Below are 20,777 nucleotides of genomic sequence, written 5' to 3' on the forward strand. Positions count from 1 at the left end.
TTCACTGCGTATTCTCCTGAGTTCTGTTAAGTATGATTAATGCTGAAGTTCTGGACAATTTTCTTGATCCACGTATTCGATCTTTTTAATCCATATACCAAAGAACTTACTGTTTCCAGACATCGAGATTTAAGTGGCCACTTCGCTGCGAAATTGATTTCGAAATCGGTGGCGCCCGCAATCTGTTTCAATTATGGAAGAAACACAGATGTATTCTTCAGATCAGAGTGAATTTTTCAGAGCGAAAATTTATGGTGGATAATAAAAGATGATTCTAATGAATGCACAGATAGAACTAATAGGAACACACATATCAACAGATAAATGCTTTAATGGTAAATTATACACGAAGTAAGATTATGTACGATCTTGCAGTATTCATTTATTAAATGCTTTCACAGGAAATGTAAAGTCCCCTCTGGGTGTGAAATTCAAAGTTATTTCAATCTCGAAATAATTTATTCCCGAAGTAATTCCTTGAAGTAATCCCACCAATAATTCCTTATTTACTAAAGAAAATCTGGCTGAAATAAGCCAGTACTAATTTATAAAACTCGATTATACTGCGCTACATTAAAATACACAAGCAAATATCCATAATCATGAAAAATATGGTAGTGTATGTTTTGATATTTAAAACTTAAGAAGAAAACGCCTTCATCGTGACATTAAAGTGACCTCTACACGGTCTCCAAGTCCCGTAAACAATCTGAATGAATAAAATAAGTTAGCAAATAATAAATTATACTTGTATATCACCTGGCAGTCATGTTTCCTTTCAACTATTTTTAGGAGTCTCTTGAGAAGAGTGGCTACCTCACCAAACTGGGAGGAAAGTTAAAAACTTGGAGAAGGCGTTGGTTTGTGCTAAAAAATGGAACATTAAGTTACTACAAGACTCAGGTAAAAACTTTTTAGTAGTGGAAGTAGTTTATTATATTATAATTTGGAAACTTTTATGCTTTTATAAAATAATATTATAAAAGATAGAAATGGACCAAGTTTAAGTTAAATGCACGATGTTCTTTTAGCAGTATCCGAAATAATTTCCTCTATTTATAAATATCAAAATTAATGTTAAATTAAAATGGTTAACAAAATACTTGTAATCAATATAATTGCGTTGTTTTCTTCGTAAGGGTTAACATGGTGTGGGGTTTCAATGAAATTCGAGTAGCTCTTAACAACACCGTACAAAGCAGAGTAGTCTCCATAACACTTTCAAACTGCTCCGGCCATAATTAATTAGATAATTTGTTTACTATACTCTTAAAAGGGGCAATAGCATCCAGAGAATAAATCAGTACTCTTTATCCGATCATCCACTCTCAGAGTCAGAGTTTGCCAAGATTGATAACAACTGAATTCATCTTCGGATTTCACCAGTAACCATATCAATGCTAATTAAATCAGATATGCGGATTGTTTCCTATATCTGTGATCCTCTTCACAGAGGAGAAAATCTGAATATGCAACGGCAACGTTCATGTCCAAAATTGCAAAAGGTCGAGGGAGAGGTCGTCATCCTGTGCAAATGAAAGTTTGGTGGAAGGTAAGTTATAAATGTTTCAGGCTGCATTTTTGTTAACAATAACTTAACTTCAGCACAATTGTATCTTTCGGACAGCTTGTAGAACCTCTGGTTGGACAAAAGATATTCCATGAAGGCTATTGGGCCATTCAGCAGGATTCATCTCCTGCTCTTAAGGCTGAGACTTCAAAGACTAACTGGAAATCATTTTCGCTAGTGATTATGGTCAAAGATTGAGTTCATAGCATCCGCAAAGGACATTTTAATATCGACAATATGATTGGCAAGCAACAACTTATTTCATGGGGAAAGATGAGCGAGCGGCTTGGTAGTTTGAAGAAGCGTAAAGCCCTCGATGGTGGCATAACTGGCATAATCACCGTCCTCCCCAAGACCCCATCAGTGACGTAAGGTTTATGGGTCCTTTTCACAACGTGGACAGGAGACCACTGGAGACATTGTAACCCTCGCTCGCAACCAGCTAATTCAGCCACTGGTTCCCAGCCCTTTTCCACGAGTTGTTGAAGTACAACAGACGTAACCACTATATACTACTATCTGCCTGCCAAGATGACTGCCTCCAACACCGAGTGGGAAAACACCTGAGTTCGAATCCTGCCAATAACACGAGGAAATGTAGTAGACATTTTTCATAATGTGGCAGAGTTAGTTAGTTTCAGACAATGGTTGTTTTTTTTTTTTTTTTTTCCCCACTCCAGAAACTCGGGTCGTCCAACAAGCAGCAAACCGACCAAAGAATACACTCAGTTACAGGCATTACATACTGACACCTCATAGCCTTTGTTGCTTTTGCGCTTGACATATATCTAACTTAACCTAAGTGACGGTGACCTTCGCTTATCGATACTATTTAAGACTTGTTAAATTTACTTTGAAATGAAGATGTTAAAATTGTTTGAACTTTTTCGTTGGAATGATTTTGCACGCTATAAAATATAACTTTCTGTAGGAATTCCTGGTCTCTAAGGACGCTAAAAACCCCACGGTAAGAAATGTTGCACTAGCTTATCCATTTTATTTATATTTCTTTCTTTTAAATTAAAGATAGTACAATATATTTCTCAACGAGCTACTGTTGAGAAATGCATTGTACTATCTCTTATCAGTATAAGATATTTTATGAAATAATTTATGTATGTCACACGGTTTTCATTATAATAATTCACTGTACTGGCATAATTAATTACACCCGCGTGGATTGCACAGTTGGTAAAATCGCCGTCCTCCCCACATTGGGTGAAAAGAACTTGAGTTCGAGTCCCGTCGATGAGGAATTTTTATGGGCCCTTTTCATAACGTGGCTGAGTTAGTGTCATGCGAGGATACCACGGTTTTTTTGTCCAGCAAACAGAAAATCGACCTCAGAGCAATTTACAGACAGTATATGAAGAGCATTCTGCCGAGTGGCTTGAAACTTCTGATGATATTGAGCGCATCCATCATGTATTCTGATGGGTGCGCTCAACGAAGTGGAATCATTCAAACAAAGAAAACTCTTGCTGAATTCCTATCAAATTTCAACTGGTGCTAATTCAAAAGTGAATATTATTGAGAAAAATAATCCTATTTTTCCAACGTTGTCTGTCTTAAAAGTTGTCACCTAACTGACCCTCTGAATATGAGTTTTACAAATGGTGGAGAACGAAGAGAATTCCGACCGCATGGTTTCCTCGATCTCCTGATCACATTCTCGTAATATAGATGGTTTTTTTTCAAAGATATTGGGGTTGTAGAAACAAAGTGAACACAGACTGGAATCATTCAAACGAAGAGACCGATTATGGATGGGATATATGTAGAACTTCTCATATAAAATAGCTAAAACAGTACAATAAGCGAAGAATAACCAATTTAGAAACATTACTACAAAATTTATTCTTTGGGTCTGTTTAAAAGTCCAGGATTTCGAAATCCTAGCATTCTTTTCTGATAATCCTATACATTAAAATCCCAATATACTTGTATATGGGATTTACTCCACTGTGCAGATCTCAAAAAGTAAATAATGGACACAGTGGAGTAGACCTATTTTACGAGGGGGGGTCCTGAAAAGCAACATAAAACAGGTATTTAAACCAAGATAATCCTTTTCTCTCTGTATTCATCTCCATCGTTTATCCCTGTACTCATCTATCATTGGTATGGTGTTTTTTTTGCCTTAATTTGATATTGCATTTTATGCTAATAACTTCTTTAATACAAGATATTTTCTTAAGTTCTGACTGCTGCAAATTTTTACCAAAGCCAGAAGTAATTCTGTTCTGTTAATTCTAGAATGATGTCAATCGGAAGCCACAAGGACAGATCATACTGGATGAAATGTGCAGGGTAAACAGAGCCGAGGGAGCAGCAACATTTGAGGTGAGGACATTTCGGTTACCATTGTAACCTTGCTCTCTTTGCTATTCCTGCTTCTGAATAACGGAGAAATGCTAATCGAAGGTAAATTTGGCTTCTTTCAGTATAAAACAATTCAGATACACATTTATTAATTCAGTTGGTACTGCAACACACAGAATATTCCTCTGTTAAGAAACCGATCCTTTACCACAATGATATTTGTTAAAAGATACATAATGTATATTAGAAAGTTAAAGAGAAAAACTAATTTGTATTAGTTCTTGAATAAAACAACTGTCAATCATATTTATATATCTGCTTTACAATTACCCAAATATTATACAATCATTACAAAAAACTCCCTCATTAATGGGGGATTTTAACTTTCCAGATGTTGACTGGAATTTATCGGGTGGTCATTCATATGCTAGCAACACTTTTTTATGGATTTCTTGGATGACTGTTTTCTACAGCAGTATGTTAGAGAGGAGAGGAAGCAATACTCTTGATCTGGTTATCAGCAGTAATTCCATGAAAAGCAGCAAAGACTTCTATACTTATATATTAACAGTGGAAGGAAGAGGTTGAGTCACTCTGGGCAACTGGATGTCACTAGGTTAACTGTTGATGGTCTAACGAGGAGTTAAATGACTTTCTGATAACTGAAAGAAAAGTGGAAGAGAAATTGTTGAAGCTGAACATAAAAAGGCACCTGGTATGGTTGGAATCTATTAAGGGAGACAGAAAAGGAGATGAGCAAACCCTTAGTCATAATTATGAGATCATCCTTGAATTCAGGAAGGTCCTTATGAACTGGAGATGTGCGAATGTATCCCTAATTCATAAAGGGGAGGATTAAAAGGTGATATGAGTCACTTTTTAGGAACGATGTAGATCTGCCGGAACGAATGCAGAGAAGGGCAACGAGATTCGTGAAGGGAACTAAAGGATGATCTTACCTAGGAAGGTTTGAGTTCGGAAAATTGCAGCGTCTGGAGACTAGGCACCTGCGAGGTGATCTGATTGAGGTGTTAAGGTTTGAACGCATTGTTCTTCTTGCTGAGGCTACACACAAGGTGGCATAAATTTAAGTTGAGGAAGGATGGTTGCAGGATAGATCTGCGGCAGTTTGCCTTCAGCCAGCGAGTGTTCGATTGTTGGAATAGGCTTCCATCTGTTGTTGTGGAAGTCGATTTGAGTAAATTCAAGGAAGAACTACACAAATTTCTTGGTGTGTGTTTTGCATCGGCCGTCCATGTAAGATGACTGTCATCTTTATGAAATTTTATAATAAGTAAAGGATGAGTTAACTTTCAAGATTGCTGAAACAATTCTGAATCCCCACTTTAGATAATTAGTAGAATCGCTGAAGAATATGGAATGTTAGAGATAACAAAAGAGGAGGATATTTTGATAAGAAATGAAGATTATATAGCAGAGCAAAGAGAGTAATTCGGATACTTAAGGGAGTTGTGCATTGAGATGGTAAAACGCATGAGGATGAAAAAAACAGAAATAGATTTGTATAGAGGAGGCATCCTAGTGGAACACTGCTCGATGAACGGATATAGTGAGATTTAAATTTATCAATCGATACGGAAACTGTCTCCTGCGATCCGGTGCAAATTATTGCTTAAAAAATAGATGGTGATATTCAAAGGAATTATTGGTTGTTAAATACATATTCTAAATTATATAAGGATATAATATAGAATGGGTATTTTAGATCCAAGTCGAGGTCTGTTCCTGTTATAGCAAAACTGTTAAAAGGCAGGTTGGGGTAGTTGCGACATGTACAGAAAAAAAGAAGTGTCAAATGTCATTGAAACGAAAATTGGCCAATACGTCTGTGGTAATTGATAACTGTCTCAGTGACCTTACGTTTCAGTTTAATAATACTAAATGGAGTGATGGCACAAAACATCGCATCTTTTACCAAAGCGAGAAGGTTCATCATCTTGCTGAAAGATGAAATCAGCGGAATCTTCACGAAGTTGAGTCACAACTTCATTTATTCCATCCAGCCAAACGTTCCTATTGATTATCTTTTCCACTGAAAAGAAAGGACCATAACTTTTCTAACGAAAAATGACAAAACATTTATTTTACAGGAAGTCCGGGTCATGCTCGATGGCTTAAGAAGTTTCAATGCCCCCACGCAAATGCTGTAGTGCTAGACTTTTTCTGTTCAAGTAGCTTCTTCACTGAAAACAAGGCATCTATGGACAAAGGACACAGAGACTATGGTATTTGTTTACAGCAGAGTGCAGATGAGAATCCGATATTTGGCCTTTCTTCAGAATTACTGTCCAATTCCATGAAACTGCCTTTTGTTTTGAAGAAGCTACGTTGACCATTTTCAGTTAATCACTGTTCTGAAAGTGAATCTTATTGTATATTAATTAAAATTTGATGAATATGTGTGTAATTCAGGCTGATTGCGATATTTCAGATTTGTACCAGCAAAAGAACTTACTACCTGACAGCGGACTCGAACACTACAATGGAGGAATGGATCAGAGGTAAGATATATTCCAATTAGAATATTACCACACTGAATTTTACTTAGCCAATAACATGATTTGATACGTTTTGATATTTTTCAGTACTTCAGAATGTCATAAGGAGAACTACTGCGCATTTAGCTCTCAGCAAAGAAGAGAATAAGCCAACTATACAAGGATGGCTCACGAAGGTAAGACTGGCCTTCATTACATTTGGGAATAAATTTCGTGACGCATGAGAAATTGTACTTTCAAACTCAACTTGTCTAGTGTTTTGTTGCCATGGTTTCTCCCCTAAACTAGAGCCAGCAAGCACGAGGTATAAAATTAATTAGCGATAGAGTATGGTGAAACATTTATTCGTCCCAGCTTTTCAGCAGCTGGTTAGCAGTAGAAAAACATTTACAGATGCTAATTTGGAGTGATATCCCAGGAGACACCAAACAAGCATCGCGTGATATGTTGAAAATATTGACTTTGGTCATGGTCGTGTTTCTGTCAGTATCCAGCATTCTTTTATTAGATCTTCAGTAGATTAACTGTGTGTGCATGTTGCTCTTATTAACTGTGTACTGGTAAAAGCCAATTACTACTAGTCATTAGTTACTTCTGTTCGGATTCTTTTGTTAATGCTTCTTATATGTTTTAAACTTTGACAGGTCAAGCATGGACACTCGAGGAAATGCTGGTGTGTTCTGATGGGGCGAATGTTCCTTTATTTTAAAACTCCGAATGAACCGGTAAGAATAAATTAATAAACATCACGTGAATGCTAACTGTGAGTATATTGTGGAATAAATTGGAAAAAAATATATATTAAGCAATAGCATTATTGAGTGTATGTTCTGTTAATATGAAGTTATATTCTTTCCTCTCCCCTAAGTACAGAGTAAATCCTACCGCAATAGAAAGGGGCAGTTTGTGAGATTGGGAAGGAATCTAGTTCTTGTTTTTAATTTTTGCCTTACTTTTCTGAAAATGCTTTTAGATCTCAGAGAACTAAATCATTAAGTGAACAACGGGTTAATAAAGAGTTATCAGTTGTAGCATCTGAAAGATTGGCTTACTCTTACTCAAGAAAAACACACCAACCTCTAAAAAAAAGCCTTTATCCTTTAACTCCGGACTATTGTAACCTCGTCGCAATTCCAGGGATCAATTCTAGTCTTCTAATGGTCATGATTCATCCCAGCAGCTGTTACTTGACTTATGTATTTCTTACCATTTGCTCAACAGGGTTAAACAGCCTCAAAAGAGGAACGCGTATAAATGTAATAATCTGCAAATATCTCTATAAATAACCAAGTCCCGTAGCACAGTGATGTTGACACAGAGTTCCTCTCTGTCAGTAGCTGTGATTAATTATCTTAAAGAAGCAAATTACTCTTTGCAACTCTATAATATAATCAAGAACTATTTTTTCAACAGGATGGCTACTGTCACTTCTAAGATTGAAGCAGTTTCCTGGTAGGTTTTTGTGGCTACTCCCCGAAACACCTACCAGGTTTTTCTGGGGGCGAAAAGATGCTTCAACAACTGTCGTTCTCTTGCACATGCAGGTAAGGTCATCTGCATCCATCTAAGATCTTGGAGCATCTTCTTAAATGGTCTTCCATTATGTCATAAACCAAAATAATGTTTTTAAAGGTATACTTTCTGAAAATAGATCTCTCCCGTTAAATCCAACATGCATCAGCAAACAAGAATGGGGACCGAATCATAAAACGCTTAGAACTCTGTATCGATCACTGATTCTACATACAGCCCTTTCAATCTAAACATGAATCTCTTTAGAAATGCTCCCCATTGGTCTTCACGAGAGCATTTAAGAGAGTTGGCACACCTGCCATTCAAGTAATTGCAGAATGTCTCTCTCTGTATCTCTTACTTATCTACAAAGTTTTAACCTGCTTTATCAGGAAGAAATAATATTCCAATTGAGTTTGATGGAATCGTTTTTACAAGTAGATGGCAATCTGGGTAGGCCTAATGTTCTAAAGAAGCTACAGAAAAACTTTATCTCGAATGTTAATTTTGTTTAATACTTTGAAACAGTTTACCACAGGAGGGAGGGAAACTCGTGGTTAATATACTTAAATGATCTCCTATTTCTGGCCTTTTAGCCCTAAATCTGAGTATATTTGAATTTATATGAATAGCTTGAACGTTTTTAAAGTATACATGCCCTTTTTAGCAAATATACTGTATTTGTATGATACTAAAATAATCTCTTTTTTTTTCCTAGAAACCTTTAGGGCAGATTAACATGCGAGATGCCAGAGTGGAAGAAGTATTACACGTGTCTGATAGTGATGAAGAGGATCAGGATGATGCCATGTCCAAGTCAGAATATACAGTAGGGATTTTCCCCAACCAGCAAGGTCCAACATACCTCATTATGGCCGGTAAACAAGAAATGGTAAGACCTGTCATTTAGCAACCATATACATAACGTGAGTGTGCGAGTATGAGAGGGCAGTTCTGGTTTAATATACACGTCATTCTGAGGAAGGGACAACATATACATCAACATCTGCTCAATAGAGAAGTTAGATACAAATCGAAAATGATAAGGCTTGAGTTGAAACATTCCCTGAGGGGAAAAGTTTCCACACAACTGATCTACTTCCTAGTCTTCTTTTTTTTTTTTTTTATCTATTTATAATCTTATTTAGGGCCCCCGTAGCCCCGTAGAATGGTCAGGAGCGAGAGTTCAATAACACACGCTCTTTTAGTAGACTAGGGTTTAAGCCCCTGACTGCTAAATACGGTCGATCGGCCAACCCTCACTGGACCAGCGTCGCAGATTATGGTCCATTCCCTCAACGTAACTTGTTTAGAAGGCCTCCATCCTGCAGTAGATTGATAATGGTTGCAGATTTATTTATTTAATCTTATTTTGAGCTTCTTCACAATTTTAGGAATGGGAATAAGGTGCAGGCAGACAAAGTCATCAGGACCGATTGGTGTACACGAATGATGTTGCCAGACAGTTGGGCATCAGCGATGGGTGGATCACACCTTCATATCAGAGATCTGCCTCCCATTCTTCAGTCAAGTTACCGTTTTCATTTGATTCGTCCTCTATTTGAGTAATATCAGAAAGTTTCGAATGGAAATCCTGCCAGTACCTTGAATATTTTTTCCGCTGGATATCTTAAAACTACTGTAATTAGATATTTAGTCCCATGCTGCGAGTTCTAACCCCCACCAATATACAGAAAGAAGTAACCACAGCGTAGATTTAATTTTCAGAATCACTGCACCTGCATAATGAGAATTTGGGGTAATTTCACAGCTTTTCAGAATCTGGGAAGAGGAAGTTTAAGTCTGTGGTATTCTATCACGATATCAAATGCCAAGGTTAAAAGACACTTACGTTCACATGGAGAATGTGGGGTTATTTTAATATTATTTTATAACGATAATATTTATAATTAGGTTTCTTATCACTCTTATTATGAATTATACATTGAATAATTTGCAGATAAGTTTTACAGATGTAATTAGATCATTCCTGACTTACTACGGGTGGTCTTTTCTCCCATAGGATGCATGGCTGTACCACCTGACTGTCGTATCGTGTGGCGATAACTTAGCAGGTACCCAGTATGAACAACTGATAGCTAGGCTTATGGAAGTCGATGGAGACGAGAGTAAGTACCACTTCTGAACATATACCACAAAAGGCTGCCTTTATTTTCTTTTAAAAATTGTGCTTTTATTATGTTACTGTTACATAAAGCAACTAGACATTTCACTAAGTTTTTATTTTGTAAAACTGCCAAGTTCAAGAAAACTTACTGTACTACGTGTTATCTTCCCATCCTCATGTTATATTCATCATCCTCAATCCATCATTAGAAGTTACTGCATAAGCTGGAACACGTTGGGATCACGGATTCTAAGTTTGATCAGAGGGTGGTTGCAGGGTAGGAAGCAGAGGGTTGTGATTGATGGTTACCCTTCAGATTCGGGTAAAATTAGACGTGGGAGTACCAATTGATCCGTTATGGGACCATCTGTTGTTGTTTCTGATTTTCATAAATGATATCGAAGTAGGAACAGAGGGCGTGATGTTAAAATTTGCCTTGCAGATGATGTGAAGATTGGTAAGTGGTTAATGATCAGCACCAAACAGTGCTCCTTCAGCATGACTTGAACAAGCTTGAAAGACAGCCATAGAAGTGGCAGCTATGTTTTAATTCAAGGCCTTGCATTTGGGGAACGGCAACCCCAAAATAACTTATACACTTTCTGGGAATTCAAAAAGGATAGGGACAAAGGTATTTGGAATTCTTCGTACAGCGTAGATTAGCAGCAAGGAGGGCCCATCTTGTTCTATCGATCATGTATTGAACACATAGTTTAAGAGATAGGAGGTTATAGTCCTACTCTATAAAAGAGTTGTAAGACCGCACAGGAATACTGGGTTCATGTATGGAAACCGCACCAAAAATGAGACTTCTAGCTTGTTGAAAGGGTCCAAAAGCAGGCTGTCCGCTGGTAAGATCTGCAGTGGGGGAGGTCCATATGAGTAAAGACTTCGAAAATGTGGGCTACAGAGCTTGAAAACCAGGCGCCTTCGAGGGGAATCTCATTGACGTCTGTCCATCTTTGAGAGGAGAGAGTAAAATCAGCGAGGGTGAAATTTTATGAGTTACAAATTATGAAAATACAACTAGGGGGTCGTAAATTAAAATTATGGGGAAAAAGAATTAGATCTGATTTCAGGAAGTTTTCCTTTATCCAGCAAGATTTGATTTTAATTATTGTAAAAGTTACTTTCGTACGCAATTGAAGCTGACTGCTTGGAGAATTTTAAAGGTCCGCTGGACCTTTGAATTTCTGTTTGAATTTCACTTCGTGAAGAGAACACAGAAATAGTTTGTTTTATTTACTTTTTGGCTAGTGCAGAAAATGCCCATGGCTTCTTCACTCTGTATGGCTAATACTAATTATTGATACTGACCCTTAGATAAGGTCAATACTTATTAAGGATGGTAAATCTTAATTTTTAATTGTAATTTAGACTACTGCTATTAAAAATCACTTTTAATATCTCAATTTCCCACCTAGATAGTGTGATATGGAGACATCCCACGTTGCTGTTTTCCAAGGACAACATCACCCAGTCCCTGACAACTTTACCGTCCGAACAGCTCCAAGCCGAGGCCGTCAAGTTGTTTAAGGTATAGAGTTTTATAGACCATTCTTTCAGTTGGTTATAAAATAAGATGCAACGCATGCACTTGGAAAAAAACATCAGTATAAGCAAATCAATATACTGTGTACTATATTTCTGAGTGATTCAAAATTTTAATTCGGTGATTGGCGCATTCTTCGAGGATTTTCAGTCAGATTTCCAATTTCTTCCTATACACAGTACATTCCAACTTTATTTTGCAATATATCCTTTTAGGGCCGATCCCAAAGTGCTCTACGACAGGTCCATTACTATTTTCGTTACATTTAAAAAGTAATGGACCTATCATAACATTTATTATTCTATCAGGTGTCTTATGTTGCCATTTTATCGCATAGCATCATAAAGCATCTGTAGGCACCTGTGAGGCGATCTGATTGAAGTGTTTAAGGCTTTGAATGGCTTGAGCAAACTCAGTACTGGTGGGATTCTTTCTCTTGCTCAGAAAATTCAAATTGAGGAAGGATGGTTGCAGAATAGATGCGGAACTTTGCCTTTAGCCAACGACTGGTTGATTGTTGGAACAAGCTACCATCCGCAAGTGGATAGATTGAACAAACTCCAGGAAGAACTAGACAAACTATTGGAAGGGATAAATAGGTGAAATGGGAATTTTTTTTTTCTCTTGGCTGATGCTCTATTAGCTTGCTTTCTTGCACATTTGCCATTATTAATACTATTAACATTACATAAAAATAAATAGATGTTTCCGTATGAGATCTACACAGGTATTTGCGATTTATTTGTAGTACAGTGCAACAACCACTTATCTGCCGTTACAATGGTTATTTCCATCTCATTTGTATGCAAGTCAGACATCCCATTAGAACATAATAGCTCAATGAGAACTAATATTTAATACGACAACTTGTTACGGTATTGTGACCTGAGAAAAGTCGACTTTGGGGCCTTTTTCTTTCCAACAATCTTCCTTTATCCCAATCGAAGAACAGACACGTATTTCATTAATTTCCAACTCAAGTTCATCTTTTAAAATCTAATTGGAGTCAGGAAATTTCTTATTTTGGAAAGAATTTGCGGAACGCTGCTGTTCTGTTCCATGTTGATCTTCCATGGTTGAATTATGTTCATCATTTTCTGAAGGAGAAAGACGTTTTATTAAGCGAGGTATAATTTTCACTATAGTATCTTTTACTGAGTCTGAGAGCAAAGAGTGCAATTAAGGAATTCTTCACATATATAAATGCAAAGAAGAAAAGGACAAATCAGATTGGATGCATATGTAATTGCGTGGGATAGTATTAGATACCCCAACTGATGTTGCAGATGAACTAGACAGTTACTTTGCATCGATATTTACAGAAGATAAACCCTTCACGTCAATGAGAAATTATGGGAGTGAAGTTGCAAAAAATGTAATTAATGATGTTGATTTAATGAGAAAACTTTAATTTAAAATCTTAATGGAGGCGGCAAGTGAGTGTATTGAACCATTAAGGCTAGTTATGAGAGCATCACTGGACTCAGGATAGATTCCGTTGGATTGGTGTAAATTGGAACATAAAGGCGGTTTTAGGAGTGTAACGAGAAATTACCGACCGGCCAGTCTAACTTCATTAGTAGGGAAAATCATGGAGACAAAGATCAGGGGTGGAATTCTGGATCATTTAGATGGAAATGGAATTCTGTAGGATACACAGCATGGTTTTGTAAAGGGAAAATAATGTTTAACAAATCTGGTTAGCCATTTTGACAGGTCACTCATGAGCTGGATTTAGAGAATAATTACGACATTGTTTATTTAGATATCAGCAAAGCATTTGACTCAGTCCCACATGAGCGGTTACTTTATAAGTTGGAGCAGGCTGGAATCATAGGGAAAATCCTTAGATGGATGGCTTGAGGGCACCAGGCAGGGAGGGTTGTGATAAATGGTTATTTCTCCGATTGGGTTAATGTAAGAAGCGGGATTCCCCAAGGATCATTATTGGGACCACTGTTGTTTTTGATTATCTTAAATGATATCTATGAAGGGTGTGATGTCTAAACCTGCAGATGATGTAAAGATCAGTAGAGTAGTTGATGATCGCCGCCAAGCAGAGCTTCTTCAGAGTACCCTAGATAGACTTCCGGGATGGACAGAAAAGTGGCAGCTATATGCTTTAATTCAGCAAAATGCAAGGTCTTACATCTGGGCAACAACAATCCCAAAATAACTTATACACTTGGTGGAGTTGAACTGAAGTCAGTAGTGGAGGAACGGAACTTGCGATACGGTGAGACAAAGTTGTCCGAGAATTGTGGACAGGTTGCAATGTTGCATGGTGTCCTATCGATGATTTATCGAACATTTGCTACTAGAGATAAGCACGTCATAATCACATAAAGATGATTTTATAACCTTTATGTGATTAGATTATAAGCTTTTTTCTCTTTTAAATTAGTACCGAAAAACCGGTATTTTTGTATCAATACCGGTATTTGGATATCGGTAAAAAAATTACCGGGATTCCGGTATTGTAAGCCCTACTTGACAACCCATGGCCTTAACCGTCTTGGTGATTAACGCAAACCAATCGATTGTCGGTTTTCTTTCTTTTTTTTTGGATGAAAAACTGTGCAACCTTCGCCCCTGAGACTGAATAACTCGGCCACAGTGTGAAATACCCACAGAGGTTTCTCTAGTGAAGGCAGGCGTCACACATTGCTGAAAAACAGCGATCAGAATACCACTGTAATAGGCTGTTAACATAGAGGTTAAGCTAATATGATTGAGTGGATGCTATTATTAATATCAATTTATTTCCGAAGAACTGTCCTTTTACAGCTATGCAGCTAGAGGACATGAGTTATATACAGAGAAAAAAAACATAAAATACAGACATATGCATTGCATACAGAGCCAGATACAATATACGGCCTTAAACAGCCACTGGTGAAGATACAAAAACATAAAGTTATAAGAAATACAAAAACATAAAGTTACAACAACAAGTACAAAAACATAGTTACAACAAATAAAAGTGCATCCGGATACATCGAAGAATGGATATTGCGGTATCACAGAGAGTCCACCTAGAGCTTGACTAAGGCATACATGTCTGCAAGAATGGAAGATCTGTAGGTTCTGTCCTTGCAAAGTTTCTCAGCGTCTATGGCTAATCTGTTAAATATTTGGAAGGAGTTGTGTGGAAACATGTTGTCCAAGGAGGACATGCTACGCAGCTTCGACCTGTATGGGGAGGTGTTGGACTGGCATCTTCTACTGTCGGACGGTCTGGCGATGATATCCCAAATATCGGGTGACTTCAGTTTTCCGGATAGAAGCTGAGAGAGGGTAAGAAGGTTCCTAGAGATGATGTGATACCTCCAAGGAAGCGTATTAAGATTGGTGACCAGAACAGATTTTGAGATTGTAGGTGTTAGCCCAGCAACCCTATTTAGCCATTTCAAGATCCAGAATTCCAGGGAGAGGAACCTGGCTTGGTATGATGAGGGTGCTGAGGACCATATAGTCGAGGCATATAATGGAATTGGGAAAATACAACGAAGAATGTATTTGATGATAAGGTCCGGGTTATGGAAGTTGGAGATCTCTTGTTTTACTGCCCATAAAGCCGAATATGTTTTCGTTCGAGTGGCATTAAAGTGAGGCAAGAAGGTGAGGTCTTTGTCCCAGATGATACCCAAATCTTTATGTTGGGTGACTTTTTTAACTGGAGAATTCGCAATAATGATGTCCACCTCGTTGGTATTTTTCTTCTTAGTAATAGAGAGTTGTGCAGTTTTCTCTTTATTAATGGAGAGCCCAATCGCATGAAGGTAGTTTTCCAGTTCATGTAGCTGTCGGTTGGAGCTCACAGTAATAGACTGGAGAGACTGGGGGCATTTTGTGATGACGAAGAACTTAATATCATCTGCGTAGGTGGTAAAATTAGTACGGTTTGATAGGAAGGGTTCTAAAGATGCGGCGAAGAGGGCGGCAGAGAGAACGCCCCCTTGGGGGAGCCCTCTGGAGCAGAGAATGTGGTGATTATGGTTTTGATTTCTGATCCATAGGATCCTGGACTGAAGGAGTTTCCTAAGGAGAACTAAGATGTTGCCAGAGATTTTGAAATAGTTGCACAGTATGGTACATAATGCATGGGTGGACAGATTGTCAAAGGCCGCCTTAATGTCGAGAAACACAATATCCAGTTGCTCTTTGTTGCTTAAGGTACTTTCAATTCTGAACAGTGTGTCCAAGAGGTTGGTGATCGTGGAACGTCCAGGTAGTACACTATGGAGGTATGGAGGTTTGTGGCCGAACATGTGATGGATGAGAGCAGGAAGTATGGCTCTTTCCAAGATTTTGAGAAAAGTGCATCCTACAGAAATTGGTCTGTAGTCATTAGGCAATTTTGGGTTAGACTTTTTTGGAACTGGAGAAACATAATATGTGTTCCATATAGCAGGGTAAACTCCTGTTACGAGGACGGAATTGAATGCATCAAGCAAGAGATCAATGATATATACACTGCACAGTTTAACCATGAAAATAGGGAATCCATCCGGGCCAGTGGTAGACTTGTTGGGAAGACTGTTGATGACCTCAGTAAGGCGTTCCTTTGTGATGGCTATTTTATCCAGTGATGTCTGGTTAGCTGGTGGATTAACCCGAATAAAGGGGTTTGGGGCAGATAGGGGCTTAGTTGCGAGCGAGTTAGCCCATGCAAGGAAGGTGTCAGTGGACATGGGGGACTGTTGATTCTTGTTGGTGAAGATTCTTTTCCCAAGTTTCATTCTGTGTGCAATCCAGTCATTCTGCGCCTTCCTCCGAATGCGTAGGAAGCGTGCCCGATGTTTTTTATAGAGTTGGTAGTCGGCTAGATCCCGTGTTTTTTGCCATTTCCTGTATAGTTTCTGTTTCATGATGAAGGCGAGTTTTGCGTCGCTGGTAAACCAGTTCTTGTTCCTGGGAGACAGGCGTACAGATTTGGAGGCCCCTTCACAGGCGATGTCTTTTAACAAGTTTGCTAAATTGGTAAGCGTTTGATCAGGATGGCTAGCAGCAATTTTTTTCCAGTCTGTAGCTTTTAGTCTTTGTAGGATGATTTGAGGTTGCATATATTTTAATGAGAAGATCTTGAGTTGGGATTCTTTATGGTCATGCTGTTCAAGTTGTCGGGGAGAACATAGACATTCACTATCAAAGGAAATTGGGAGGTGATCTGATGCAAACTTAAAAATCGGCGTTGTGAGAGTAAGATGGTCAAGGTTATGAAATAAGAGGTCTAGGTTTTGATGTCGTCTTGTAGGTTGCGTATGGGTTAGTCTAAGGCCTAGAGATGAGAAGGAGTGTACGACGTCCTTCAAAGCAGCTTCTTGTCTTGGGGAAGGCATGTTGAAATCTCCTAAAACAAAGGTGAGCATGTGAGGCTTGAGGTGGGTTATAATCCAGGTAGTTAGCTCATCCCTTGTGTCGGGATTATGGTCAGGAGGTAAATATACCGCTACAACTTGAGTTCTCACTTCTTTAACTGTAAAAATTGCAGAAATGGCTTCAAATGCAGGGGAGTCGCTGAGTTGTGCATACACAAGGTGATGGATGTCTTTGTAAATGATGGAGACGCCACCTCCACGTTTGAGGTCCCTGCCGTTGCAAACATTTTTGTAATGGTGAGGAGTGGCCAAGTGGGTGAGTTGTCTTCCATGGTTAAGCCAAGTTTCCTGGATACAGATGAAATCATATTCGTCGAGCAGGAGGAGAGATTGCAGAGGGGCCAATTTGTTAACAATGCTGCGCACATTTTGCGAGAAGACCCTGATTGTGTGGCATGTATGGAGGTTTTTTGGAATAGATGATTGCTATTGTAGAGGACGAGTAAGCAGGGATTGCTGAGGGGATGGCCTTTTTTCGTCCGAGAAAGGTCTGATAAGTATGCCTGGAGGCCAGAAGTCGGGATCCAGAACTTTTTCGTAGGCAGTGGGTGAACATCTTACTAGAAATGAGGCGTAGCCAGTTTGCCTAGTTTTAAGCTGTTTTACTTCGATGCGGACATTGTGTTCCACAAGAAACATTCTCTTTATGGAATCGGGGCTTGTTGAGGGTCCAAACCGGGAGACAAATATCTTGGTTCTGGGCAAAGCGACAGAGATGTCATATTTCTCTGCGAGCGTCTGTTTACTAGGGTGAGTCTTTGATAATCGCTTGTTGACTAATGTTGTTGGAATTCTTTGGTTGCCTTCTAGTGGGGGAGAAAATGGGGCGGGGCTCTTGCTTCTCGAAACACATCTCTGGTCAGCGATTCTCGGTTCAGTAGCTTGGTCATGTCTGTCGTGTGGTACAATATGATCATTTCTTTCGTGAAACAGAGTCAACTTATTAGTGTGGTTCACTACACCGGTGGTTTTGTTTACTTCCTGTGGACGTTTGTCGCTTTTCTTCTTCTGATCCCGATTCTCAAGTGATTTAAGGAACTTGCAGTAATCTGATTTGATTAGAAGAGTTTCAAGGGCGCTTTCATTTTCTTTAGCCACCCTAAAGGGATTCTTATTGTGCATCTTCTTTTTGTGTAAGCAGTTCGGCAGACTCAAGGGGTGTCGTTTGCGTGGCTGCATCCCGTTTTGTGACTATGCAGCGGTCATTAGTGCAAAGACACCGTTCAGCACTTATTTCCTGAAGGGTGCGAGCGATTGTCCCGAGGACTTCACACAATTTTGTAGATGCTTCCTCGATTGCTATTGTTTTTCTTTTCCAATCATCCTCCTGCACCTTCAAAATCTGTCCCGCGAATTCTTTTTCCTTCTTTGCTACATGAGTTTTTAGCAGTGTTATTTCTTTCCGTATCGTCATTAAGCTGGGTAGTTTGGGTGTGGCTGACGTTCTGCTGTTCGCTGTCGGTGCTGCTTTAATATTTTTGGTTTGACTACTACAATCCAAGTTGTTTTCTTTCAGGAGTTGGGGGGTTATTGCAATCTTGCGTTTTGATTTGGTTTCGCTGCGGACAGATTTGAGTTTGCGACTCATTCTCGTGTGTTTCATACGATTGATTGTGCATTCCGAGACTTCGCTCTTGCGGGGAGATGCCCTTGAAAAATCGTGGCTATCGGAAGATTTGTTTTCTTGGGCGGCCTTACCCTTACTTTCGGGTATGTCGCGGTGGTTGCATTGTGGGATCACTGTGGTGTTTATGCCCGATAGGCGCTTTGCCACTTTTTTCATGTTGCCGAATAGGGCTGTTAGTTAGTGAATGGTTGATAATTCTAGTAAGGAATTCACTCTGTTAGGTCGGGACTCCCAAGGACGAAGAGTGGGGGTTCTTTCAGCTTCAAAACAAACAGCCCACGCAGTGAGGGGAAGCTCGCACGGACGACCTTGAGAGAAGCTAATGATTAAGGGACGGGACACAAAAGGCACGTAAAGCACTGTTGGCTTTTGATATAGCTAATATTAAAATCATAAATATCTTTTTACCTTGTATCTTCTGTCCGGAATCACTTAAAGATCTGGATTGGTGACTTAAATCCGCGTCGGAAGGTATTAAACTTAAGCCATAGGGTTACTGTGGCACTGAAATATTACAGATATTGGAGGAGCACGTTGTAGGACGTCAGCACTGCTCGAACGAGAATATTACGGGGTTCCCATACCAGTTCCCTCCAGCTATTGGCTATATGTTAATCCCCCTTATTTACTAACAGGATGCTCTTTCTATTTTAAGGCTTAACACAAAACTTTCGGCAATTGCACATATTTGTATTAAATATAAAATTTCACCAATTTATATGTAGTCAGTTTTTAGCCTTTTAGATAGTAAACTTCTGAATAGAGAAGTTTTTGAATCAATATGTTTCTGCTTCTAACTATTGGAGATTAATCTTTTCTGGTTATGATGTGCATTTTATAAACAAATAATTTTCTTTTCAGTCCATCCAACTCTTCATCTCTGTTCCCTTGGACACCTCGGGCATTGACTATCACGTGGCTCTGGCCCAGAATGCCTTGTACCAGTGCCTCACCCAGCCCGAACTCCAAAACGAAATGTTATGCCAACTCATCAAGCAGACATCGCGTCATTCATACCATAAGGCTGGAGTTCAGGTACGAAGTCATTCGAACTGTATGCTTACCAAGTTGTGATTAAATCTTTTAAGTTTACGATTAGTCTTAGTATACTGGATATTCATGTGTCCGATATCTTCATAATTTGTTGACGATCAAGAGGCTAGGATAGTATACATGTTTTCAAGTTATACTGCATTCCATAAAAGTTTTTAATTCAGTATGTGAAATTCTCAATTTGAAATTCATTCAACAGTTTTAATTCTGATATAGAATGTTCGCCCTTACAATATGCGAATATCGAAATTCCATACAAATATAGAATTGATAATATTAATTATAAAGCAATAAGACCTACAGGACCATAAACCTGGAGTTAAAATCAAGGACTTCAAAATCCACATCTAGATTTTGGTTTCTAAAAGTCGAACATTAGTAAGGATACAAGATAAAATGAAAGTGACTTCTCAAGGGTCAGGGTGGGGATCAGTACTAATATTTAATCGAAATTTTCAGAAGCAATCAATGAAGGTCATCATCATAATTAAATTAAATTGAAATCACCAGCTGACAGAACAGACAATTATTGGTTGAATCAATCATCACTAAAGAAGGTTACTCTTAATCGGTAAAAATATTGTATATTAAGGCATTCCATTTAGAATATCACTTTAATGACCGGCACATATAACTCAATATACATTTTTTTCCCCCGGCACTTATTGGAGCTTTGGATTTTCAAGATCACATTGGCATGAAATCAATCTATCATACATTACTATCAAGCTTTCTTGAATATGTTAACGATATTGACCTCAAGTTTTGCATCTACAAAGATAAACCATATATCATTCTACAAGTTTCAAACGGGAATCGAGTTTATGATTTTAAACAGCATTCAATGAGCTAATTTTGAAATACAAAATTAAATACTTGATGCGTTTGCGCAAATGACTTTGGAAATCAGAATATCATAAGAACAACGATAGCAGCTGAACGAGTAGTGTAATGGATATAAAAAGAAACGGAAGTCTACTTATACGTCGGAAGAATACGGTTGGGACTAGCTCAAAGGCCGAGGTCATGAGGAAATCTTCAAACTCTGGCTGAGTTAAGAGAATCTGCAGAAAATGCTGTGAACGAAAATTGACAAAGCATTTCTGCATTTCC

General features: G+C 38.5%; 1 protein-coding gene across 2 annotated transcripts in view; it reads left to right on the forward strand.

Moving 5' to 3' along the window:
* Nucleotides 1-20,777, forward strand: part of LOC150088430 (pleckstrin homology domain-containing family H member 1-like) — a 227,776-nt gene that overhangs the window by 144,366 nt on the left and 62,633 nt on the right. Inside the window, exons 12-21 of one of the 2 annotated variants that reach the window (XM_090369506.1) lie at nucleotides 793-903; nucleotides 2,502-2,537; nucleotides 3,827-3,913; nucleotides 6,345-6,414; nucleotides 6,499-6,587; nucleotides 7,056-7,136; nucleotides 8,642-8,815; nucleotides 9,947-10,052; nucleotides 11,476-11,588; nucleotides 19,473-19,646. In XM_090369506.1, the coding sequence (XP_090225632.1) occupies nucleotides 793-903; nucleotides 2,502-2,537; nucleotides 3,827-3,913; nucleotides 6,345-6,414; nucleotides 6,499-6,587; nucleotides 7,056-7,136; nucleotides 8,642-8,815; nucleotides 9,947-10,052; nucleotides 11,476-11,588; nucleotides 19,473-19,646 (1,041 nt within the window). The remainder of the gene's footprint in view (nucleotides 1-792; nucleotides 904-2,501; nucleotides 2,538-3,826; nucleotides 3,914-6,344; nucleotides 6,415-6,498; nucleotides 6,588-7,055; nucleotides 7,137-8,641; nucleotides 8,816-9,946; nucleotides 10,053-11,475; nucleotides 11,589-19,472; nucleotides 19,647-20,777) is intronic. The other variant, XM_090369507.1, reaches the window with a different exon arrangement.

The sequence above is a fragment of the Mastigoproctus giganteus genome, chromosome 3 (assembly GCF_048544385.1).
Source record: "Mastigoproctus giganteus isolate SK-2022 chromosome 3, ASM4854438v1, whole genome shotgun sequence".
Lineage (NCBI taxonomy): Eukaryota > Metazoa > Arthropoda > Arachnida > Uropygi > Thelyphonidae > Mastigoproctus > Mastigoproctus giganteus.